This window comes from Limanda limanda, chromosome 15 (genome assembly GCF_963576545.1).
Source record: "Limanda limanda chromosome 15, fLimLim1.1, whole genome shotgun sequence".
In the NCBI taxonomy this organism is placed as follows: Eukaryota; Metazoa; Chordata; class Actinopteri; order Pleuronectiformes; family Pleuronectidae; genus Limanda; species Limanda limanda.
Window position 1 is genome coordinate 17,369,466 of NC_083650.1, and position 25,914 is coordinate 17,395,379.

Sequence of the window (25,914 nt, forward strand, 5' to 3'; positions counted from 1 at the left end):
ACAAATAAAATAGCATGTTAGTCGTTTTCCTACTGTGACAAGTTGTAATGTCTGGAAAACTGAGCAGGATTTCATTTGGTGTGTGGCACAGCGACATGTTTAATACAACTTGGATACAAGCACCTTTTGAAAAAGTAGTTGAAGTAATCATAAACTTTATTCTGCAATTAATCAGAAGGTTAGTGTGATGTGAGTATATTCTAGTTTTTCAGTGAGTAGGGTAAAAATCCGATTTATCAAACTTGTGGATTTTTATTGTTAGAATAATCTGTAACATTCAATAACAACATGTCATCGAATCTACGCGTCTACAGTAAATCCACCAGTAGTAATAGAGAGTAGAACCATTTCCGGTCCTGCAGTGAGACATTCCGGCTCTAAACCTCCGGGGAACATGTTAAAATGACTTGGATGCGACCTGCGGGGAATAAAACCAAGTTGTATGTTTGTTGTGTCGGTGCCTCTGCTTGTCCGCGGTGACGTTGACTGTAGCGCAACCATTTTGGTATTTATTCTAATCAGCGCAGCGCGTTGACCAATCACAGCGACCCTCGGATAATCTCCAGCCAATCGGTGGGCGACGCTGTGACTCACCAAATAAGGAGAGACACCACCAAATAAGGACACGTTGTATCTCTTTATAAGGCGGGAAGTAGTTCCCGTGTGCGGAGATCACTGCGCTGCCGTAAATGTTGCTTTGTAATAAGACGTGTAAAAGCCACGCACGACCCGCAGAAAGAGGCGTGATGCAGTTTTCATTCAGAAAAAGTAAACACGTGTAACCCAGCAGGTCAAAACGTGCGTAATTGTTCGGTAACAGCGCGGACTACTTGACATCGCGGAAGCATATGCATGGCGTGCTTCGCGTATTCCTTTTAGAGACTGTTCTGGGAGTAGTGGCGGCAGAGGAGGAGGAGACGCAGCGGGGCTCAGGGGCGCGACGGCGGCATCACTTTCCAAAGTTGGTCTCGGTTATTTCCTGGAGTCGAACCCGCAACCTGCCGGGTTTGTTTACGTTGTGCGGCTCGGCCGTGTGTATGCGCTGTGTCCGTCACTTCCGACCCGCCGCGCTCCAGCTCTCCGGCTGGTGTTCACCGACTCGGCTGCGCGACTAGAATGTTCCCGAGCCAGGTCGGGTCACTCTCCGGGACCGGCTCCGCTTCGGGCAGGGGGACCACAGGGCACGGCGCGGGGGTCCGGCCCGTGTTGGTGAGGGCAGGGCAGGCTTCACAGGGGGCCGGCGAGTGCGCTGCCGGGCGACCAGGGGAGAGAGACGCCATCGGGATGCTGGGGGCGAACGGTCCCGGGGGTCCGAGAGGCGTGCGGCCGGGGAACGGGACCGGCGGGACCACCCTGCAGAGCGCCGTGCTGGGCGGCATGGTGGGGCTGAACCCGGGGGTCGTGATGCCGCACGGAGCCCGGTTCGACCCGGACAGAGAGGGCGCTCCGCTGTGCAGCGGCTCGGAGAACGACTCGGACTCCGCGGAGGACGACGACCCCGCGGGGTCACTCGGGGACAGCCGGAGAGGGGTGAAGCGGGAGCGAGGGGAGATGGAGGCGGCGGGGACGGGACAGGAGGTGGGGGTCGCCCCCGGAGGTTACGGCATGGTGCCCGGCGGGGTCGCGGGGGCGAAGCCGGGGAAGAAGACACGTGGGCGCGTCAAGATCAAGATGGAATTTATTGACAACAAGTTGAGACGCTACACGACTTTCAGCAAGAGGAAGACTGGGATCATGAAGAAGGTGAGTCCGGGTGGTGCAGTCACATGTTCACTGAAGTCTGGATCAGGCCTGTGACACCTGTTGTGTGATCCTGCTGTGTTATTGTGATCATCTCCCACTGACGTGTTGTGAATGGAGGCTCCACTGACCTGCAGCTCCTCTCCTTTCTATTCATTTCATGCTACAGACACACAAGTGTGTTACTGCCTGTCTAGTTGTGAGGAAGTCAGGGCTTTTATGACAGGCCACGTACTTTTTATAGACTTGAGCAAATGACAATTCTATTTGTGACCAGGTCCACCCCCCAGCTCTACCTCACACATGGCCTGACACACACACACACACTAGGGGTGGGAATTGGCAAAAATGTGAGGATTCAATAGTATTGCAATATTTGGGCCACGATTCAATAGTATTGCGATACTGCAAGTATTGCGATTCGATTCTGCGATATATTGCGATTCATGTCCCCCATATTATTCAAAGGCATTACAAAAAATGAGGAAAATAAGACTGCTCAACTCACTTCAAATGTCACATTTAATTCTGTGAACAACGTTGTCTTCTACACATTAACTGAAGTGCAAAAACTAAGAAAGGGTAGTGCAAAAACTTTGTTCTTGAACATTCAGGACACAGGACCTTTTCTGAATAGGAACCCTCTCACATGCACACTGAGCTCCCAGCACATAACTTACAATTATCTAAATGCAATACAGTAACATCAAGCATACATAATAGAGTAACATAAACCTGAGAATAATCATATAAATAAGAGTAACCTAGAGCTTCAATCAAATTGAGAAAAATAAACAAATGTGTACTACTAGAGTCCAGTCCAGTTGGCTGCAAGGTCATGACCCAAATTATTATTTTTTTAAATATTGCAATACTTTGTGCTACAGTATCGATATAATCGCGGGCGCAAAATATCCAGTACTGAACAGAATCGATTTTTTTCCCCCACCACTAACGCACACACACACACAAACACACACACACACACACACACACACACACACACACACACACACACACACACACACACACACACAGATTTTCCAGATAAAGTGACACACTCCATTCATGCACACATACCCTTACACCTTCGTACACTGCTGCCTGGGACTGTTTGCTGCGGATGAACACCATCAGTGCACAGGCTGTTTCCCTCTGGTTGCAGGCAGCAGCCATGTGGTGATGAGCAGCAGCAGCAGCAGGGCCTGTGGGTGCCAACAGCTGACTAAACCCCAGGGAGGCAAGTCAGAGGACAGTCAGAGAGCACCCAACACAGAAGTGAAGTCCATGTGGCACAAGCGTCATGAAGCAGAGGTTGACTTGCCTTGGTTTTGAGTTGTTGTTGTTGTTCCCCAGGATCTTGCCTCCATGGCTCTCTGCTTAATTGAGGCCCAATCATGACTTCTCTGGAATTCACCACCCAGCCACATGTTTGCTGCCGTGAGAAACGGTTGCTCTGTGGCATTTGGCATCAAGGCATCTGCAGCTGATTATTTGGAGATGAAGTCGCCTGTTGACTTGAGGCACAGTGGTTGTTTTGCAGTGGACGCGGCCATTTTTCTGTGTGACTTTATGTCAACACTGGAAAGCCGTGTTTTATTGTAGTTGCAAGAGTTTTCATTTGTCCTGATTAGGGTTGCAAAACTCCGGAAATATTCAGAGCTGGAAACTTTCCATGGGAATTAACGGGAATTAACTGGAAATGTTGTGGGTAATTTATACTAACTGTATTTACCTTGTCATATACAGACATAAATATAAACATTTTGTTGTGTCATAGGCTGATTTGAGCCCTGAGGAAACTCTGGGCACTTGACTATATGCTTCTGCATCGTTGTGTCATTCTTAACAAAGGTCTTTGCACAGTATTTGCAAATGTACACAGCCTTTCCTTCTACATTGGATGGGGTGAAATGTCTCCACACATGAGTTAGTGCACGTGGCATTGTTCTGTAGAATAAGATGAGAAAAAAGTTTGTAAAAAAACACATGACATGACAATGCAATGCCAGATATATAAATAGTTAGCCAAACAATTGGAATAGTCTGTAAAAATATTTTACAATTGATGGATAAATTAATGGAAATAGGCTAGATGAACAGATGAACAATCCTCAATCAGCATGCTAATATATTTTCCCGAGTAATGTCATCGAAACTTACCTGACTAGTCCTGCACACTACAGCAGGCCTCACTAGTGTGCTGCATTCCATACATCTTTAAAATAGAGTTTTGAATGATGTTTTTATTGCTCAGCGTTCAATTTGCATCGTTTTTTTTTTTTTTTTCAAAATTTCCAAAAATCCTGAGCTGAAAGTTTCCGGAAATTTACTGGAAATTTACCGGAAACTTTCCGCCCCTTTGCAACCCTAGTCCTGATGCCACTTTCGAAGGTGCCCGCATCATGTTCTCTGATTTATTTCTCTATCCTCTTTATGTATCCCGGACTGTTGTCGTGGAAACTGGGGTGTCTTCATGTAGGCTCCTGGCAGCACGAACATTGTTTGACACAGTGTGGGGAAGGAGGATTTTTGTAAATGTTGCCCACACTATGTCAGCCATCACAGAAATTGACAGGTGGGTGGAGTGGGAGGATGCATCGTAGAGTGGTCTCGCACTGGTTTCTAGGATGCGCCTGGTTTCATTTTGATGGATGTGTTGAGTGAAGTCGTTGTCTTCTCGTCATACACAACACTTGCACACTGCAGTGCACTGCAGTGTTACTCACTTCATTAGTTGTTCCTTCGCTGGTTCAGTTGTCGCTCTGCTCAGTTCACACTTTTCATAGCAGACATTTGAACTTGTTATGGCAGGAAATGTTACCAATAGAATAAACTGTGGCTCCATTCCATTCAGGTATCACGAGTGCAATACCAGAGCTCTGAAACTGGCTCATCCAATTTTTTTTATGTAATTATTTCTACCATGGTTTTTCCTGCTGTGACATGTCCACTGTCAAAGCAGTTTAAAGTTGAATGTTAATCATTCGTGATAATTCATTGATTGTCAAACACTCACAGTTTTGCATTGTTTTTAAATTAATTATTTTTAAACAGTTGCTCAGAGGACACAAACATTAGAAGACTCTAAATGGGGCTCCAACAACTTCCAATGTACATTTCATAAATCTATTATTCAATTGAAGAAATCATGTTTAATCCAATATAGTAATATTAATTTATAGCAGTGTTAAACATTAGTGAGGTGAGGAAATGTATATATTTTTTTTGACAATTGTACTGTTGTATAATTGCATGTTGGCCGTCCAGACTGGAAATTGGTGATTCTTTAACCATCGTCAAGGTGCAAACGTGGCTTATTTTGTCCAAATCCCAAATATAATGAATAAACATGAATCAGCGAGAAACTCAGACGTCATATTTGAGAAGCTGGAACAATCAGATGTTTATTATATTTGCCTTACAATTGGCATCAAAAGACTATCAAAAGTTTTTCTTGGCATTTTTTGTCAACCAGCTAAATCAATTTCTAGACTGATTGTTTAAACACTACCTTCAATGCCTACAAGCCACAATGGTTGACTCTGCACACTTGCATTGTGCTCTTGCTTCAGTTCAAATCCAACAGATATTGTTAAGAGAAATAAACTAGTAACTGTCTAGACAGATGTTTTAGCAGATGCTCCCGCAGACAAACAGATAAATATACTGCAAAATAAGTTTACGTGGCTAACAAGCCTTGTGGTTTTCTAGTTTATCCATGTTTGTGTCCATCTTTTGCTTCTTCTCTATGTGATATTTATGAGCTTGACTTGGAATTTGTACGAGACAGAGGAACCAATTACCTTCCAAACACACACATACCCGGCAGTGATGAATATTTATGAGAAATTCAGCAGGGCAAGAAAATGTATGAAAGCGTTCTGTAGGTGTAGTTTGTGCTGCCACCTAACTCACTTAAATTGACCAATTAGTCCTTTATCTATCTGTCTGTCTGCATGCTGGTCAAACATCAGACCTCGCTGTTAGACACACACCCGTCTGCCAGTTGAGGGAAGGGGTTGGAGCTGGATAGTTTATCATTACCAGTGTGAGGTGAAGTGTGCAACAAGCCTGAGGTTCCTTCAACACACACACACACACACACAAGCTCTGTGTAATGAGTTTTAAGTGCTCAGGTGACACAAGCAGCACCGAGCCACTTCAGGAGGAGCTAGTCATCATTGGCCTTCTGTTCTGTCATCACATTATCACACACAAAAGTCAATTATGTCGTCCGCATCAGTTGGCACGTGCCCAAATATAGAGGACTAGACTGATACAGCTCATAATGAGGGCAGTGTTAGAGCTGACTCGTTATGTGGTATGGACGGCAAATGCACATTTTAATATCGGTTCAATAAAATCTTTAATTTGAATGTGATTCGTCTCCTCCTCCTGGCTCCGTCTGAGAGTATCTCAATCCAGTTTGGCACATCTATCAGCTAGCTGCAGCGGCACCGTGTTCACCAACGTGATGGTAATGGCACTGTGCCTTCAAAGCACCACAAGCATCCTCCACATAACTGATGAGTCATTTAGATGAGAAAGCTTTCTCATGAGTTCACCCCGAGTGCAGCATCGACTTGTGTGTTGGATGACGTTTGAGTCTCATTGTGCGTTTCTTTCACGCCAGGGAGTTTGAACGTGAGCGTCTGGGCGCCTTGTTTATTATACAGCATGCAGAGCGTGATGGTGGCCTCATGTTTCACAGCCGGCTACCTCTGCACCTTAAAAATGACTCCTCGCCTCTTCTGTCAAGAGTGGGCTGCTACCGGTCCCCCTGCCCATGCAAGCCAGTCCCCTGCTGCAATCAGCCTCACAGCCATATCACACTCTCTATTCTGGGAGTCTTATCTCATATTATTTTAGCCTCATCTGTGTTATACGTCAGGCTTCACTACAGGGGTATTTTTAGATCCTAATGTTTTGAGGCGTGGGTATTTTTTATTTCCCCCCAGAGTTTCATCTTTCAAATTTCTCACATTCTGTTGAGATTTTTTTTTACGACGTTTGATTGAACTATCCACTCTGTCAGATACTGATGTTTTCCCTCTTTCTCTTTCCCAGGCCTATGAGCTCTCCACCCTGACGGGAACCCAGGTTCTGCTGCTCGTGGCCAGTGAAACGGGTCACGTTTACACTTTTGCCACTCGCAAGCTCCAGCCAATGATCACCAGTGAAACGGGCAAAGCCCTGATCCAAACATGCCTCAACTCGCCGGACTCGCCGCCACGAAATGACCCGTCCACGGACCAGCGCATGAGTGCCACGGGCTTCGAGGAGACGGACCTCACTTATCAGGTGTCGGAGTCGGAGAGCATGGGGGACACAAAGGTGAGAACTCAAAGAGAATTAATAACCTGTACCATCTCAATCACAAGTAGAATGCTCAAATGTTTCCAGATAAACATTGTCCTTTTTTGCAGGGACATTGGAACCGTAAAATAATGTTAATACATCAAAATCAACAGTTCAATACTATTTGTTTATATCGGATTAAGAGTGTGTACATCACTAAAAAGAAAATGAAAGAACGTGTGTGTGTTGGGGTTTGATTTACAAAATTAAAATACAGCTCCATTTTCCTTCATGTAAGTTAATTGGCTAAGTTGTAATGTCCCTGAGCAAGCTAGGTTGATAAGACGTCGGTGGGAATTGTTGGATTTTGTGTTTTGATGTTTGGACTCTCTTCACACTATGCAGATGGAGCCCGGTGAGTACACAATTCTCGCACAGGCGCCACGAGGAGTAGATTTCTTCACCACACAGACATTGTTTTATTTGTAGCACGTGTGGAGATGTCGCACTGTAGTGCTGACTCTCCATCTCGTTAAGGGAGATCACAGTGAGGCTGCAGTTGTGAATCACTCAGTTCTCTACCTCTCCCTACAGTCCATTTCCCCTATGTTCAACAACAACGGTGATGTAGTTTGAAATCTTTCTGACTCATTGTCTGCTCACTCATGGAAACGCGAATTGCTGTGCAAATAAAAAACAAAAAGAAAAGGCTGATAAATGCACCTAGAGAGACACTTATGGATATGGTGGGAAATCTCCAGAAAAGGCTCAAAGGGCAGATGAGGAGAGCAAATGAATCAAACTCACAGGCAGCCGCCGGAAATAATCTTTGTCCCGTTGTAAACACTTTTGAACTTTTCACCGTTATATTGTGAGTTCTGTGTTTTGGGCTGGTGGTGTGGTTCTGAGCATCAAGTCCTTTTTTTTTTTTAAATTAAATCAAAAAAAGTCTCCCTGATCCTTCAAAGGGCTGGGGAGTGAAGGGAGGAGCAGATAAGATGTGGAGTATTATTCTACTCTACTAAAGGGAGCTGTCTGCACTTTACCTCTGTGACCTCTCGTCCAGGAAGGCCTCATAACCCTCAGAGATAAATCACAGCAGGTCTGGGTTGTGTTAGGATGAGAGACACGCAGACTCCTTTGTGGACGACTTTGGTGTTTATCTTATGATTTTGGGACGGTGCAGTCTGTTGTTCATGGATGAAACGCTGAGCTAATGAAACCTATCTTATATTTCTGAAAATATGGGAACATCACACATTTTGTACAATTTCCAACCCTGTTAACCTTTTTTTAAAATAGCCTTGACAGATCTACCTTCAAGGACTGGACATTTTCAGAAGATAACTTTTCTGCATTCTTGTAGCTCTGTGAGTAGTGCACTCTGTTTCACCTTTGATACTGCAGATCATGTCCCCGTGTTTGCCTCTGCGTTGCTTCGAGGTTTCTTAAACCCCGAGCGTTTGAGGGTTTGAAGTGAAGCGATAAATTCATCAGCAGACACACTTCGCTGCCCACACCTTCGTGAGATCACGTGCTGGGAAGCCAAGATTCCCTACACTGTTTACACGGCTTAAGTCACCCCTGAGAAGACGGGACACTCGCAGGCCTGTTTGGCCGCGTGCTGTTTTTACAAGGCACTACCTAACGCGTACCATACAGCGAAGAGGAGAGGAGATCAACCTTTGCACGTTAAAACCCTCTCATGCCCACTCTGCTCATTGATAAAAATTAGATTCTGTCTCTGTGGCCATATATGGTATGGTTTCCCTGCCTGCTCTCTTGGCGGAGGCCCCGCACATTCCTTATAAGCTGCAGCTGTCTTTGGAGTCCTGTGATTCCCCCCCCCCCCCCACACCCACCAACCCCCCAACCCCCCCACTCATTTAGTGATATGAAGGGGAGGTATGGATGTAGATACGAGCGGGCTGGAATGGAAACATTTGTGCAATACTTTGTCAAGTTTCATATGACATGTATTGAGGTGACTGGCAATGATGCCGTGACCTCTAACCCCCCCACCCCACCCCCCCTCTGCTGCAGCCACAAGTGAGGGACAGCAACATGAGTCTCCGTGAGCCCCCCCCCACTACGAGTCGTCACCACATGGTCCATCTCAGGATCTGTGCTGTTATGATTCGGACATGGCAGGTGGATAGAACGGCCTTGATTTTTTAAATGTTTTCGTTCCTGTGCAGTAGATCTGTAGCGTGATCGCCGTGTGGACGTCTGCAGCGTCTGGACGCTATTCATCAAGAGAGTATGTCACACATACAGTCCGAGCTAGTCTAAACAGTTCAGAGTTTGCGATGGCTGGCGGGGGGGGGGGGAGTGGAGGACATGGAGGAGGAAAAGAGCATGAAGTGAAGAAGACATTGCTCATAAAATCATGTGACAGTAGAAATTCTGGTGCCTAAATGTTGAGTTAAAATCCTGTGAAAGTATTCCCAAGAAGTGGAACAATAAAACACCTTCACACCTATTGGTGATGTATCTATGGGCATACGTTTTTTTCTTGAAGTGGTGTGTTGTGTGTTTTACTCAAATAGGAAAGGAGACATATTGATTCTTTTTTTTGTCAAGTATACTGTTTCACTGCCTGTATTAATTGTGGTCAAATGAGGTTAACATATGGATAAGTGGGACAGAAACTCAGAACACCGTTTTTTTCTACTTCCACAACAAGCTGACGTTTACTCACCACAGCTTTCTATATATGGTCATCTGCTTCGAGTGCAGCTCATTCTCCCAAAACACTCGACTTGAGTAGTATTATAGGGATTTAATGTGCGCCAGCATATGAATAACTGACGCTTCAGGTTTACTATACAGTCGTCTGGCAACAGCAGAATAACCTTTTACTACCAACGTTTGCTTTTGTGTTTCGTAACGGAAAGTTTTCCACACCAGCTGAACTCTTATCACTATTGCTACAAATGCGACCATCAAAAGTGGCATGTATAGCAATTTAAAAAATTAAAGATATTATCTGAATCCAACATCGTGTCTCACGGATTCAAATTCGAGCTGGGACGTGCAGTCAAACCTAGGTAGTTGCCATTGAAATAATAATTCCAGAAAACTCTGTTTGTGGCTCAAAAACCTGTTCATCATATCAGCTTCACAATGGGAATGCGTATTGTTGAGGATCCAGGGAAGTGCAGTGTCGTATTAGTTGTGATTTGGAAACACAATACGTTTAATACTGATATACTTTGAATAAACAGGCGACCAGTGAGAGCTCTGAAACAGAGACGGCTGGGTCGCATGGTGACATTTCTATCACGACCACGGACGTGTTCACATATAGTTCAGTGTATTCCCCTTAATGTATTCCTTTTTATATTGTGAATAATATACATTGTATTTAAAATGGTAAATAATTGTCCATTTGGTGGAACTTGAGTATGATTTTTAATGTGTTTAAGAAAGTCTGTTGGAAAATCATCATTGTTTAATATCCGTGAATAATTTTGTCAGAGAAAAAAAGTTGGACATGGACGATGTCACAACACAAACAATCTCAGTAGCCTGTGCATTTGATTTGAGTAACTCCTTAAACTATGACCTGGATGACTGAGAATCTTCACAGATGTGTTCAACCTAAACTATTCCCTTCACCTGACTGGACGAATTCACCACTGACCTCGCTGCTGTTGACTCAGTGTGGGAAATCATGATTGAAAATGTTTTATTTACTTACTATTCATCATAATGAGTTTCTACTGTAAACACATTTTAAGAAGAGTAATGGGCCGTGCAGCTCCAGAGTCACACTTCATGGCTGATTGCTTTGTGTGTCTGTTAAAGTTTGAATGCTGTGTGTCACATTATTATCATCTCATCTGTTGACTGTTCAGATGCCTAGAACTGACTCTTGAGTCACTGTCCCCAGAGCTCAAACTGCTACTGAGAGCACGATCAGAAAGAAAAGCACAGACTGCTTTCTAGAAACCAGCTAGGATTACTCAATGGGGAGTTCCTTTAATTGAGCAGGGTAGTGTTAAAAGACTTTGAGTTTCAGGTGTGTGTGACTCACTTTATGTCTGGAAAACCCTCACTTTTCTATTGTTTCTGCTTTTTCAGGTCACAAAGTATGAAAGACCTGAAGTTAACATGATCAAGACTGTTCTCTGAGGACTGAATAAATGCATTGTAGGAAATATACTATCTGATGTAGAGGTGAATGAGGAATGACGATGGAAAAGTAGCCTGCACTTTGCAAACAGTAGATTTGTCCTCCTTGTGCCGTCCCTTCATCCCGTCCAACAGATTGTTGTTTATGGCTGATTCTTAATACTAGACAAGCCTCCAGTACAGATGTTTTTATGTGTTTCGGGTTATTTTTGGAAGGGGATGGCAAATCCCACAACTCGTGTTTGCACAGAGGATCTGTCTTAGCACCCAACTCCGGTTTTCCCCTCCTCCCTGCCCTCACTTTCTCTCTCCTGTCCCTCCCTTCGTTCGCTCCATGCCTCTCTATCTCCGTCCTCCCTGCTGCGTTCGTCACTGTGCTCTTGTTTTAGTCCTGGTGGAAGTTTTATTTGTTGCTCTGCTCATTAGCACAGTTGACACTTCCATTGCCCTGTGATGTCGCAATAAACACCGAGCAGAAGACTTGCAGACCAAGGCCACTGTCCTGATGAACAGCGGTCATGTTTGTTTTTCTGGCGTTACGGCTCTGCAGACGTGCCGCGAGCGATTTAACAGCCTCATTATTCCACATCTAGGATTGTGTTTTGAAAAAGAATGTATCATTTTACACCTTTCAGAATGAATGTATCATTTTACACCTTAAAGTAGATGACAGGAGAGAATCGCTGAGGTGACGGAATGTTAATTTCCTCTGATGTTTGCTCTCATCAGAAGGCTGCCCCTGTGCTGGTGATTGTGTCCGAGGGGAGGGAAAGCAGCATGTTGGCCGTATTGGAGGGGGGAGGCGAGAAACGTTATGTCACCCCCCCAACCCCCCCTCTTCCACCTCCTTATTTTACAGCGAGCAACTGGACAGGTCATCCGCCATTGGCTGCACCTCCTCCACTTGGGCTGCCTTGCCTTTTTTAGCAGTCCCAAATGGAGCTGCAAATTCCATGTTGCTGGCAGGGTGACAGACTGGGAGATGGGAGCCAGCAAATGGGAGATTAGACCAGGGCCAGCCACCAGTAAACTGCACAATGGGCTCTCCAACCACACACTGGACCAGCCTGACAGTTGTCACCTTCAATTTGGACTGATTAATCCCCCCCATAAATAGGGAATCATTTGTGTCTTTCTTTTTAATTACCCTCTTCTTTACCAGGTCTTTAAAGCAGGCACCTTCCTATGATGTCTGTGCATTTAAGAAGGGTTATTGAGGCATTTATTATTTTACCATATGTTGAACTACTGAGAACGCACTAAATGTTTGGAAAAACAAGCATGTAAAAGTGCTAACAGAATTGTTTTGCCACTTTTGTGTTATACGTCGCACAACTGCTCAACCAGAGAAACCTTGAGTTTATAAACAAGATTGCTTTTGTTTCTCATGGCTTTGGTTTATTGTATTCTACCTCCTGATCCTTTTTATATTAGGATTTGTCTTCACAGTGGATTTAGGAAGGACATAATGTAGAAATGCTCGAGATCTCAGTTTCTGAAGTAAAATATTGTCCCTCTTTTGTAAAATGTTTTGTAGAGGCTGCTCTCAGTGGCCCCTGTGTCTAGACTGGAGGATTCATCGCCAATTTCAGACAACTCTCTCCTCCATTCACACAACTATAAATTGTGAATTAATTTGTTATGTTCTGCTTTTTTCCCCCGGTTATGCTCTGGTTACATTTTCTTTTTCCAAAGCAAAGGGAATGGTGCTGAGGTTCATTTTAAAAACAAGTGGGAAAGGAGAATCTAGGATAAAATTGTCATACTATAAGGCGACAATCCTATTTCACCATTTCCATCTAAGCTGACACAAGTCTTAATCAACAGCCTCAGATGGTGTGAAATACACAATAACTAAGATTATTAGTTTCAAATGATGCGGGAAAAAGTCCAAATACTCAAAGCTCTTGGACACATCTCTCTTTTTTGTTCGACCAACATTTCAAGAGCACAAATCACATAAGATGATGAAATTAAATATTCTCTGGGAACATTTTTGAAAAACGTCTCAGCTCACAGTGTTTGAGAAACCAGATCAATTCCTGGTCCAGATCCCCACTAAAATGTAATGGGCTCTTTCCTGACCCATTCCACATCCTTCCACCAGGTTTCAAGGTAATCTGCTCCGTTGCTTTTGTGTAAACATGCTTATAAAACAACCAAAAAACGGACGGGGGTAAAAACGTAACTCCCTTGATGTAAGTTAATAATGGTTTCAGATCGAATACTTGATGTTGCAACATTGTTAATTATGGAGAAAATGTGTATGTCTCTGAAGGAGCAGGAAGTGGAAAGGATTCCAGGATGAAAAGACGGTGGGGAGGTTTTGCCTCCGTCACTAAGATGATTCTCTGTTCTCACTTCTTGTCTGTAGGAATGATTTGCACCACTGAGGCCTATGTTTACTGTGCACTGACTCAACTCTGATCTAAAACCCAGCGCTGTTTATAGACTGGCCAGTTGAACAGGAGACGCACGGTGATGGTCAAACAAAGCAGTTGGACAGTTGAGGCTTTCTACAGAGGTCACAGAGACAGTAGCAGTTTCACAATAGGTTTTTAGGGTGTAACCAGGTTTAATATCCAGTTTTTAACCCATGCAGTAATCTGTGTCCTTGTTAGATGGGAGTATAAACCTGCCAGAGCAGCCACATATTTCTCGACGGAGAAGTATAACATGGAGAAGCTGAAACCACGTCATGTTTTAGTACAAAATCCGAAAAAGCAACATGCTCCTTTTCCGGTGGCGAGAGCTACTGAGCGTCAGATGGCGGCCGTCATTACACGTGGCCTCTTGCTGGCTCGGAGAGGGTTAATTCCCCCTCTGAGGTGCTCAGGTTTCCCTCCAGCTGTCTGTTCTCTCAGCTGTTTGTACTCTGACCCCTTTCCTGTCCCCTGTCCCAAACGTCCCAAACCTCACAAAGGTCTCACCCTGCTTCCCCACACAGACACACACACTCTGCTGCTACTGTGGCTAAGAAGTGCTTCTTGCCACTACACCCCCGTTATGTTTTTGTTTTTTTGACATACTGCAGTTTTATCTGCTTTGTGACTACGATCCTCACCTACTGTTACCATCTTTAAGATTTTTTTCCCCCCCGTGTAGAGTAGAAGAATTCACGTTGGCCTTGTGAACATCAATGAGACTACTGTAACAAAATTGGAAAGTCTCTCGGGATAATGAAAACGTGGTGACAGCTGTGTCATGGTCTAGCTGTCTGCAGTCTGTCTATAATGAATAACAGGCCTGACAGTTGTATAGTAATTGGATCGTAGATTGTTGTTGTGTGAAATTTAGATTCAGATTTCCTCTCTGGTTAAAAGGCCAGAACAACCGTGAGTGAGTCGTCTGTGCAGCCGCCACCCCTCCTCCCCCCCTGCAACTTTCCAGAGTGTGTTTAACTAAAGAGTTGAAGGACCTTGGACTGTCAGAATCCTGGATCTGTGCTAGAGACGAGCTAACCAGCGGCTCAGCTCTGTGTATTTCTGCTTTAAGACATCACCTGCTCAGCCATCTGCACCTCATCAAGTCCTGATACTTTGAAGTTAGCCTCAACACCCCTGATCATCTATTAAACCCTTATTAATCCTCTGTTTCAAATAAAACAAGTTTAAGCATTGCAGTGAGCAAATATAGAAGCCTCTTCCGAAAACTGATATGTGGGTACACTGCAGTGTGGCTGAAGACTGGTAGCTAATCTTTACAGTAGCTCCGTCTACATGATTTCATGGTAGTGAGTGGTTGGAAGTCGTTATCAGTAGAGTCCATGCTGGATCCTCCACCTCTCACCCATGTAATCAGTGACATATAAAAACCAATAGTGCTTTACTAGGAGAGGTTTGCCTAGTCTGCTCACACATTACCTTTTGTTATTCATAATGATTCGAATTCCATGCAAATTATTTGCAATACCCCGTCACTTGCTTTCTCATAGCCCATGGCTGTTTTTAGAGACTGAACCTGGATCATTTATTCACCGCTCCAGCATGAAGTGATCTGACTCTATGAAACCAGTTCAGTCCCAGTACTGAGGCTGCACCCTCTGAGGGATACACCCACCAAAGTCCTCAGACCTAATGTCCAGACTGACTTTGTACTTTCTCCCCAAATAACAGTTTTCAACCTGTAACTTCAAATATCAGTCAAGTACATTTCTATCACTGGAAGCTGCCCTCAAACACAAATTATAAATACTGCTGGGAAACTGGGGCAAATTGTGACATTTCCCTTCAATACAGTACAACGTACACACAGTGGACTTCATTAATGTGGTATGTCCCCGAATAGCTGTGGCTGTATGCATCTGCCTTCCAGTGCAGGTTCAGTCTATATTCAAAATAAAAGATTCAGGCTCATGAGGTCACCATGACCTTTGACCTTGTGACAACTGATATAGTCAATTGTCTCTGAGTCTAAGGGACAACTTCTCAAAATTTGTATAAATTCCCAAAAGGAAGACTTGTGTCAGATCTCATGCCCAGAGGCCAGAAGCATGTTTCCTGAGGCCATCGTGCCCTTGACTTTTGGCCACTTAAATTGAATCAGTTGATCCTTGAGCACAACTGAACTTTTGGGTCTAATTTGAAGAAAGTCCCTCAAGGCTTCCTTGAGAAATCTTGTTCAGAAGAATGGAACAGACAGAGGGAATGTCAACCTGAAAACATAATGTCTCTGGCCACTTGTCACTGGCTGTCACTCTAAATATTAAACCCAAAGGGACTGTAAACATGCTCTGGGTAAAACATTGGACCAGTTTACGTGTGATCTCTTATGTCATTAATTGTATTTTGTTATTTGTCCAGTTTAAGTGACTGGTGTATATGACCTGGTATTGTTTTGGGCACTTTGATTTTGATGGAGTGCAGTGTAGAGTGTACGGGAGAGGGGGGGAGGAGGTATAATAACAGTCCTTTGGCCAGACCCGCGTGGTGGATTGAAAAGTGCACAATGCATTATGGGATAGTGACAACCGCAAAGTCCCTACCAGTTGTGTCATCTGCTAGAGCATCTGAAATGGGATAGGTTGTTATGATGCTTCTCTACTGTACATAAAATTAAAGGATCCAGTCTCTAAAATGAGAAGCAGCGTATATATCATTCTTGGCCGTGCATGCAGCTCCCTTTTGTATTTGAATGGCCTCTCTTCTTTGCTTTGTTTCCTACAGTCTAAATGCACACCCCTGATTGTGGAATTATTTAGTTTCTATTGATTTGTCAGCGACACCTCTGTTTTCATATTCAAACATCTGGATTTAAACCCTCAAAAGATGTTGAACCCACATAGAAATGCAAACTCTTTTTCACATGTAGCCTTATTCCCATTCTGCTATTACAGATCATTAGCATCATGTGATAAGTGTTTTCATAAGTGCGGAGAAACGGGGATGGTGTGCTTCTGTGCTTTCTAGTCCCGGCCTAACGCCTACTCTGCTCTTATCATGCAGCCCACTCACCAACACATCCTGCTCTGCTGTTTCATGGATGTTCACATTTGTGTGTTGTGTGATGCTGCAGCTCACCTCCTTAAGTTCATGTAGCATCTTCTCTGCCTGGTTTCTATCCTGTTATACAGTTACATGTTTAATGTTTAGAATTAACCAAAAAACGAAGGGTAGAAATTGTTTTTATCACTCTCCAGTCGAGTTGGTTCAACCAGTGGCAGGATTTTGATTGCAGTGTGTTCAGATGTTGCAGGATTCAGAAGAAACAGTCATCACACTACACTGCTGGAATTCTATTAATGTCATGTCACCATCTTATACTGAAATTCCAGAATTTTCTGTTAAAAAAACGTTTTTCTCTTTTAGTCTCAAGCATTGAATAACTAAGAGAAACACTCCCTGCACGGGCTAAGTATTTTACATATGGATGCAATTAGAGGGGTCCCAGCATGTCATTTGCTCCAAGTCTATTAGAACACACTCTGGTCTCTGTCGGCCGTCAATTGATCCCTGAAAATGCTACAAAAACTGAGGTCTATCCTCCTGTTAGCTGCTCAGAGAGGAAAAGCCCCATTATGGTGTTGTTTCAGGTGTACCCATGTGAAACTCTGATGTTTCTGATGTTGATTATTTTATTCAGAGCAAGAGCTAATGCAACACTTGGAAAAATTAGCAACTTCTACAGTTAATCCTATACCAAGTTCAGTGTATAGTAATCCTGTACTTTTAGATTTGCACTGAACTCTGGATTATCGCCTGAAACTAACCAGAGGGGCTGTAAGTGAGAACAGAAATGTCCAAGTCAGTTGCTGCATTCTCCAGAGTTTCTCCTTCAGCCCTAGTAAATACTCCAGATAATGTCTGAATGATCCCTGTTAGAAAACAGCAGGAGCTTATCTGGGGGATTCACCACGAACGAATGGGGTTTGATGTTTCTAACACATACAGATGCATAACTGAAACGAAGAAGATATCAAGTGAGCTTTTAGTGATAAGTTGTCAATATGCTGTAAACAAAACATGTGATCTCCGTAGTGTCATTTATATCTTCCATCCTGCCTCCTGCCTCCTGCATGCTGCACCACAACTATCCTGAAGGTTCTGGACATTTTCCTATAAATATGAACGCACCTGACCCTGATAACCTCCTGCTGTGAAACAGACACGAACTCGATAATTAGGTTCATACATTTTCTAGAGATCTTGTCTGAAAACTTTAAAAATACCATCCAACGATCTGCCCATGTCTTCCTAAGAAGACTTGTTTTTGTTTTTTCTCCGCCCAGGATTCACTGAAGCCGACGTTCACGGTGGCCAGCCTTCCAGGCAGCACCCAGTCCACAGTACCCACCACCTCCACCACCATGCAGGTGAGCAGCGGAACTTCGTTTCCCCTCACCAACTACTTGCCCGTCTCGGGCGGCGGCAACATCAGCGCCAACGGCACCGTCCTCAAGGCCGCCGGTGGCTCCACAGGGGTCATGCAGCTGCCCGGTGGCTTCACCTTCATGCCTGGTACGTAGAGAAGCAACACATGTCCTGAACATCTAGAGCTCTGTAACAGTTCTCATTTCTGGTCTTAACCTCATCTTATAGAGTCATGGCACTCCTGCAGACCTGTGTGTTTTGTTAACGTCACAGCGTTGTCTAGCTTATTTTCTGATTAGAATCTGAATGGCTTCTCGGTGACCTCCGGCGCCATCTCGGGATGGGGGTCGTGCCTCTCTCGGAGCTGTTTACATCACACAACAGCTCTTCACAGGCAGTCACTAACACTCAGCGCCCTTGGTTTTTACAAAGCCCCCAGTATCCAGGAAAGCTACGTCTATTGGCAACTGGCCCTGGCTTTGATTGTCACTCGGGGACAGGAATAATTAGGTGAGAGGGACACAATGGACCTGGCAATGAGGGATGACGAACACAGTCCATAATTAGTCATGAATATTCAATGAAGGATCGGTGCCTTGTGCTGAAATTATAATTGAGGTGCACTTTGTGGAGCCCGAGCTTTGTGTCAGTGTGGTCCTGAACTACACATGACCCTTCATTAAGGGGGACCTCACCGACGCACACAGGGGGTCTGTACACCACCAACTCAATGAGGACGTTTGGGGCAGCGGCCTCTGAGTTGGGGATCCCTGAAGTGTTCCTAAACTGGCTTTCCCCAGAAATGATTCATTACACTTCGTCTTTATGATGGACATACTGGGAAACACTGCATCTACATCTGAGGGTCTCAAGGAGGGGGCCTGGGGAAGCCAAGAGGTCACGTTTCTCCCAAAGGCACGAGTAATATTTGACTTTCACGATAATTTTATATTATCCAGTCTGTAGAAGAACAATTTATTCAGACTGTCCATGACATGAAAATACTTAAAAGCTGACTGGGGCGGTTTTCTCTACAGTTTATGATGTAGACCAGTCTGTGTTACATGAGTGAAGCTGAACAGGCCCAGTGGTCGTCAGAGTTTTCACTGGTGAATGCTGCAGTTTGTGTTGGTTGTCGACCCTCTGCCTCAGCTGGACACACGGACAAACTGACGCCCACTAACGGCTCTTAAGTTATTTTAACTGCCATGTGAAGGACAGTCTGGCAGCTTCTCTGTACCTTCTCCTTCTCTTCTCTTCTTCCTCGGTCTCTCGCTGCCTTTTACAACCTCCTCCTCTCTATACACCCTCTCACTCCCTCTCTCCTCCTCACCACCTGTCTGGCACATGGCGGCAGTGCCAGGTGGAACAACACACCCTCCCACACTATAACCTCCTCAGCTGGCAGCTTGAAAGGGCCTGCCCGCCCGACTGCAGCAACTGTCTCTGGAGCATCTGACCAAATGTGAGGCTGTAACTCCAGAGTCATGTGCTGAAGTGACATATCTGCCCTCAGTGCAGAAACAGCTAAATGACAATTGATACATGATGGGAGAATTTAGGCTGTGGCTCAGAAAATGACAGTTACATGTGCACAGTGACACTTCAGTCTAATTCATTTAATCACCTCTTAATTCAGTCGTACGGTGTGTCAACATTCAGGTTTATATGAACATCTTAAATAGCTTGAAACGGAACACTGCCTTGCATATGGTACACGTCAGTTTTACTTGTGGAACCTTCCAGCGTGAAATATTACCACATTGTTGACATTTTAGCTCGCTCAGGCTAAAGCTACACCACCCAAAATCACTTTGTGACTACAGGTGGAGGTTTTCATCACTAGTAGTGCTGTGGAGCAATGTTTTTACAAGCAGCTCCCTTGTTTAGTTCGCACCCTACACATGCAGGAGGGTGCAGAAGCATTAACGTGAGCATACGGGCATCACAGTTCACATTCTGCTGTCGGGTTTCAAGTGCCAGCAAAGGCAACGAAACCGACATGATGATATAACAATATATATATTATAATATATTCAACGATTGGCTTTGAGGAGAAAAAATGCACTCCACATGTTTGTGAAACCTCAATTTTACACACAATATGTTTTGCTGAGAAATATAATGTTAGTGTTCTCCAAAGTTCACCTATTCAGATCCATCCATCCATCCATCCTTCCATCCATTATCTATACTGATTATCCTTTTAGCGTCGCGGGGGAGCTGGATATAGGGCATGAGGTGGGATACAATTTAGAATCTCCAGTTAACCTGATCCTAATGCATGCCTTTGGACTGTGGGAGGAATCAGGAGTGTCTGGAGAAAACTTACACAGAAATGGCAGTTCTGTTATCTTGTTAAAGATCTAGACTAATAGATGGAAGCTAAGATCAGAACAAAATGTTTACAAAAAACTAAACAGTGCACATCTGCTGTTCTGTTTATGTCTCTGGCACCTGAAGGTTGAAATTAACATTTTCAAACGCTGCTGTATTTTCACGTTAAGTCTTATCCTCTGTGCGTGTGTGTCTGTGTGTGTGCGTGCCTGCCCCCCTCCAGCAGGCACACCTCTCCCCCCTGGCACCCCCACCATTCCTCTGAGCCAGCTGCAGCAGCACTCCCTGGCCCTCCAGGGGCAGCATGGTCAGACCCTGGTCTCCACTCAGCAGTCGCAGCAGGGACAGCAGGCTGTCTTCCGCTTCCCTGCTGCTGTCTCCCTCACAGGTGACCTGTCCTGCCTGCTGCCACCACTCCGCCTGCTTCCACTGATCATAGCCTCATCTCAAGCTGCCGCCACTAACCACACCTCTTCTTGCTATGAATAATAACAATAAGTATTACTAATTCCACTTGCACGACTGTGTACCTCAGCTAACAGTACTGCCAATGCTTCTATTTCTACTGTATACCAACCCCAGTCCTGTACTTCATACTCCCCTCCTGGGGGCACCCCCCTCCCCCTGTGGAGTGTGTGATGACTTACGGTAGACACTGTGTGCCCTCCTCCGTGTGTCTCTAGGAGCAGGCGTTCCCCAGCAGCTTCAGGCTATCCAGGTCCACCAAAACAGCTCTGAACACAACCAAGAGATCTCCCACAGCTCCACAAACTCCACCGGTAGGTCACATCCCCTCTGGAGGAACCCTCTGCTGACCTGTCTCAGGCCCGTTGGATGAAACATCTCTGTCTAATGAGAATTTTAGGTTTTCTTTGAGCAGTGGTGCACGAACGTTTGCAAATCAAGGACCCCTAAACTGACAAATGACACCATGGAGCCCATCTAGAATTCACGACCAAAATAGTCCTACACTATGTCAGTGAGTTACTAAAGGATGAAATTATAGTCAAAATAAATGATTCCCTCTTTTGCTGGGGACTCCCCTGAAACCGCCTCCAGGCCCCTTGGGGCAGCCAGACCCCACTCTGAGAACCATCTCCATTCAAATACCATGTACATAGCTGCTCCAAATGATGGAGAGAGTTTCTCTAAATTCATGTGATTTTATGATGACACACAGTAGAATTAATGACCTTTCACTCGTCCATCAACCCACCATCAGACATTTTAGTTTAGCCTAAATAATGCAAATAAATACACATCTCCATGGGTGGAGGACTTCAGGTGATTTGGTCTCCCTTCACTGTTTTGTTATTCATCTTATGCGTTGGGATGAATTCTGTCCCTAATAAAGTGTGTTGGAGCCACTTCACAAGCAGAGCCAGGAGTTAGTAGTGTAATTGAGACAGCTATGAAGCGCCACCTGCTGGCCAACATGTGTACACAACTCTAACCTTCATTGTGACGTGCTCTCTCTCTCTCTCTCTCCCTCCCACCTTTCTGCCTTTCAGCAACGGTGAGTCTCCCAGCAACCATCGTCACCTCATCAATCCCAACGTCGGTGGCGGGTCACATGATGTACCCCAGCCCGCACACTGTAATGTACACCTCCAGCCAGGGGTTGACCGACGGGGGGCTGGCCGTGCTCAACGCCTTCTCCCAGGGCACCTCAGCCATGCAGGTGTCCCACGCACAGGGTCAAGATGGAGGTGAGCCACTGTTTGAGCACACTCTCATTACTGGGTGACAAGCTTTGGATAAATATCGGTTCAGAGAATATAAGACCACTGATGGCGAAACTGTTTTTCCTCCAGGTGTCCCTCAGGTGTTCCTCACGGCACCTCCCGGCACGGTACAGATCCCTGTCTCTGCGGTGCAGCTTCACCCAGTACGGCAAGATCTGCATTTTACAAGTGAAACTCTCCTATTCCCTATGCAACCAGCATGCCACGTGATCGCACTAATGCATCCTAACAGAGCACTGGCACACGGAGGCCACAGGCTGGTCACCTGCTGCCTCTTTGTACGAATGTGGGTGATCAGCTGTCATGTTGGTTTTACCTGTGACCTGCAGCCAAAGACACGTGCAGTAGACTAAACACCACGGTTACAGTGCATGGAGATGAAGAGTGTGATGTTTTATTAAGTTTGTAAAATCTCCTCTTACAAAGGAAAATGTGAGGAATTCATTTATGCAATTTGGTTGAAATATGTTGCTGGATCGAGCTCTAAACAGCCTTTACAACTATAGGTCATAAAAACACACTGGATAAGATCTTACAGAGTGTAACAGTCACTGTCCACTTTCTGAACAGCTCTGGTTCTGAAAGTACATCTCATTCATTTTCTAAATGACGTTTCAAATACTCCTTTATAAAGACTTTTTAACCTGGAACCAGCGACTTGTTGGTCGTGACCACAAATCATTTGATGTGGAGCAGAAATAAATATTGGAAAATGGTGAAAAGGTAAAAATATCAAATGTACAAGACAGTGAACATAATTATTTTAAGAGTAAAGGAACTACACATCCCATAAACCATTGCAAATGATCCCTTCTTAGTGAATTCCAGTACTTCCTCTTGAATTTTATCTTATTATTATTATTATAGTGTTGAAATGTATAGTAGTGTGTGTCTTGTTTGTATGTGTAGCATTTCAAACAGTGTATTAACTGTGTGTAGTTGTTCTCCTGAACCATCAATAGTAATTTGCAATTGCGGTCAACATTTCCATGGCAACAGCAAGCTCCGCAACACATATCTGTCGCTATTACACCTGAGGATTGTGGGTAGTGTCGTATTTCTCCTTGACATCGCGTTGGATGGTTCAGCTATGACAGCTGTTGATCAAAATCTCAATTAATATATAAAAATAGGATTTCTACTTCCAGAGCCAACACTGTTGAGCTCTATAGAGCTCTAGATTATTAAAACACGCACGTCCTGTTATTCTTAATGTTATTTCATAGCTTAAGCTCTTAGTTGTTACATAAATGATCAGCATCTATTACAATGTCACATCGCTCCATAATGAAAAGCATGCAGGGTAGCAGGACGTCCATCTGTGCTGGGTGCTGTGATGACTTGTGATTGGCTGCCTTCGATTGGCCCCGTGCTCTCCACTGACGCAAGGCGTGTTGTGTTCCAGATGGTGATTGGTCAGCAGTCGAGCGGCAGCAGCAGTAACCTGACGGAGCTGCAGGTGGTGAACCTGGACGCGGCACAGAACTCCAAGAGCGACTGACAGACGGCTGGAGCTGTTTAACACAGCAACACAGACAGACATCTCTATTTATTGATGCCTTCCTACAGAGTTTCCCATCACACTTCTGAATGTGACTTTTTCAGTATATATTATACACATACACACACACACACACACAATCAATCAAGGGCATATGTGTGGCTGACCCTTATACAGTATTCAGTATGTTTTGGTATATAAATATATATATATTCGCAGATGCATAGGAGAAGTATCACTACACCCATCATTGGAACCTGTTTTTATGCCGTTAGATGGTGTCTTCTTTATTTTTTCGTGTGTGCGTGTGGTTTTTGAAAGTGTAATTGTGTGTACACACACAGCGAGGTGCCACAGCTTCACACCAGCCAAAGAGACATTTGTTTGTCTGAATGTTCCAGTGTGAGCAATTTGTGCACAAGTGTGTGTGTGTGTCTGTGTGCACGTGCATATCTGCAGTTTGTAAATGGGGCGGGAGACGCTTGTTGACTTAGGAAAAAAAAAAATGAAAAAAACATTTTTTGAAATGTACATATTTTTTTTTTTATTGATGATTTGTATTTTTAGCCTGATTTAGTTTGTGCAACAGCATGTAGTTGTTTTTTACGTAGTGGTTTTTGTATGTACAAGAAAATGATTTGCATAATGAAAATGAATTATTTACATGTATATGTAAATTAATTTAATATACATTTATATCTTGCTGTTGGGAGTTTTCACTTCGAGATGGACAAAGAACGCTGGATGTTTGTTTAACAGTTGTTGATTCTCACAATATCATCAAGTACCTGGGTCACAAAATGTAAATCATGACATTATCTAGATGTCAGTAGAGTGTTCACCTCCCCCCCCCGACCTCCTCAAATTCAATCAAGCTGCAAAAATTTCACACGCTCATAGAAATCAGTCTCCTAAATGGGCCCCATTCTTTTTGACTTAGATCCATTCATTATTCTCTGGGAAAACTGAAAAGTCAAATGCTTTTTTTCACAATGTTGAAGGTGATACAAAAAATTCCTTGATCCGCCCTCCTGATCCAGATCTGCACCTAAATGTACAGATTCTTCCCTCACAAACACTGCAGCCTTCCTCCAAGTTTTGTGGCAATCTGTTGAGTTGTGTTTGTGAAATCATCAATTTCCCTTATCTCTGTGGCGGAGCTAGTGATTTGCTGTAAACATGTTTCAGTGCAGCCTCCGAATGCGTGATCGTGTAGTGTGAGTTTTACATGAGGTTTCTAATGAAGCCCTGATGTGGCTCTTAAGATATACAGATAGTTCCAACCACGACAATCTGATGGAAATGATTTTCATTTCTCAGTTCTCACCTTAAACCCTTGTATCTATAATTTCACCAGTGTTCACACAGAAATATCCTGATGTGAATTTTTCAAAATCCATTTTAAACACGTGAGCGAAGCGAGTGTAAACCTGTAGATCGGATTAGCCTTCATCAATCTGTAGAACTTGCACTATACGATGCTACTTCTCATTTGAGTCAGGACATCGGACACTGTTGCATAAGACGCTGTGTGTGTGTGCGTAGATTTAAAGATGTCACTTGAATACTGCATTGAAAGCATCAGTGTTTCCATGTGTGGAAATGCTGTTAGTAAGTCCAGTCGCTGTAATATTACAGCAGTAATGAGTGACTGTCTCTCATTTGAGTACAAGGGGATCTCTTCATTTGGTCTTTATTATTTACGTTCTAATCCTTTAACTATAAGACCCTGTCTGACTGCATCTCAGTGTGAACCTCAGCGATCATAGAGAATGAGAGTCATCAGACTGAGCCTTCCCTCTGCACCGTTGTGCCTCTTTTCTGTGGCTGATTGCTGTATCACTGCAAGGCGAGTGAAATGTAGGATTTACTCGTTTTTTTTTGTTAATGTTCCAGAACTCCTCACGTGACTTTGGACCTGTCATGCGATCCTCAGCTGCGGCCGCAGTGAGATTATTTTAACTCATTTCTAGAGAATTAGCTGGATGAGCGAGCACGGCAGGGCTGGAAGCCAGAGAGTCGGACGGAGGAGGAAGTAGCTGCGCTGACAGAGAGACGCAGAGGTCATTTTCACGTTTCATGTCCTCTGCGCTGTCCCTGAACACGTTCTCATGTCATCCTGCTGTGCTGCTTGAACAGGAAATCACACGCTGAGCACAGCTACTTCTCCCTCACTTTAATCTGCAGGTTATTAGAATCCATGGATTTAAAAAGAAAGATTATTAATCAGGATTTGTGGTTTTCACTTTGTCATTGAGAGAAATGGATATTTTTGTGTATTTTCTGTTTTTGTTGTACAGACATTTTTTTAATAAAAACACGATGAACTGCTCAAAGAACGACC

At 44.2% G+C, this 25,914-nt stretch overlaps 1 protein-coding gene across 6 annotated transcripts; it reads left to right on the top strand.

Moving 5' to 3' along the window:
- Positions 1–909: 909 nt before the first annotated feature.
- Positions 910–25,912, top strand: srfa (serum response factor a). 6 transcript variants are annotated; one of them, XM_061086708.1, is made up of 8 exons: positions 910–1,743; positions 6,811–7,077; positions 17,906–18,134; positions 20,548–20,712; positions 21,008–21,103; positions 21,836–22,033; positions 22,139–22,212; positions 23,475–25,912. In XM_061086708.1, exons 1-8 carry the CDS (start codon positions 1,117–1,119, stop codon positions 23,568–23,570), a joined length of 1,752 nt encoding a protein of 583 aa, XP_060942691.1. In that variant the 5' UTR covers positions 910–1,116; the 3' UTR covers positions 23,571–25,912. The 6 variants fall into 6 exon arrangements, with proteins under 6 accessions (XP_060942691.1, XP_060942693.1, XP_060942692.1 ...); XM_061086710.1 differs by having other exon boundaries at positions 21,014–21,103; XM_061086709.1 differs by having other exon boundaries at positions 20,551–20,712.
- Positions 25,913–25,914: the final 2 nt, after the last annotated feature.

What these genes read in the sequence shown, in the direction of transcription:
- srfa (XM_061086708.1), top strand. Translation starts at nt 1,117, where the DNA reads ATGTTCCCGAGCCAGGTCGGGTCACTCTCCGGGACCGGCTCCGCTTCG. An exon ending in CGCACAGGGTCAAGATGGAG is followed by an intron (nt 22,034 to 22,138) that starts GTGAGCCACTGT and finishes TTTTTCCTCCAG; the next exon opens with GTGTCCCTCAGGTGTTCCTC. An exon ending in CTGCGGTGCAGCTTCACCCA is followed by an intron (nt 22,213 to 23,474) that starts GTACGGCAAGAT and finishes GTTGTGTTCCAG; the next exon opens with ATGGTGATTGGTCAGCAGTC.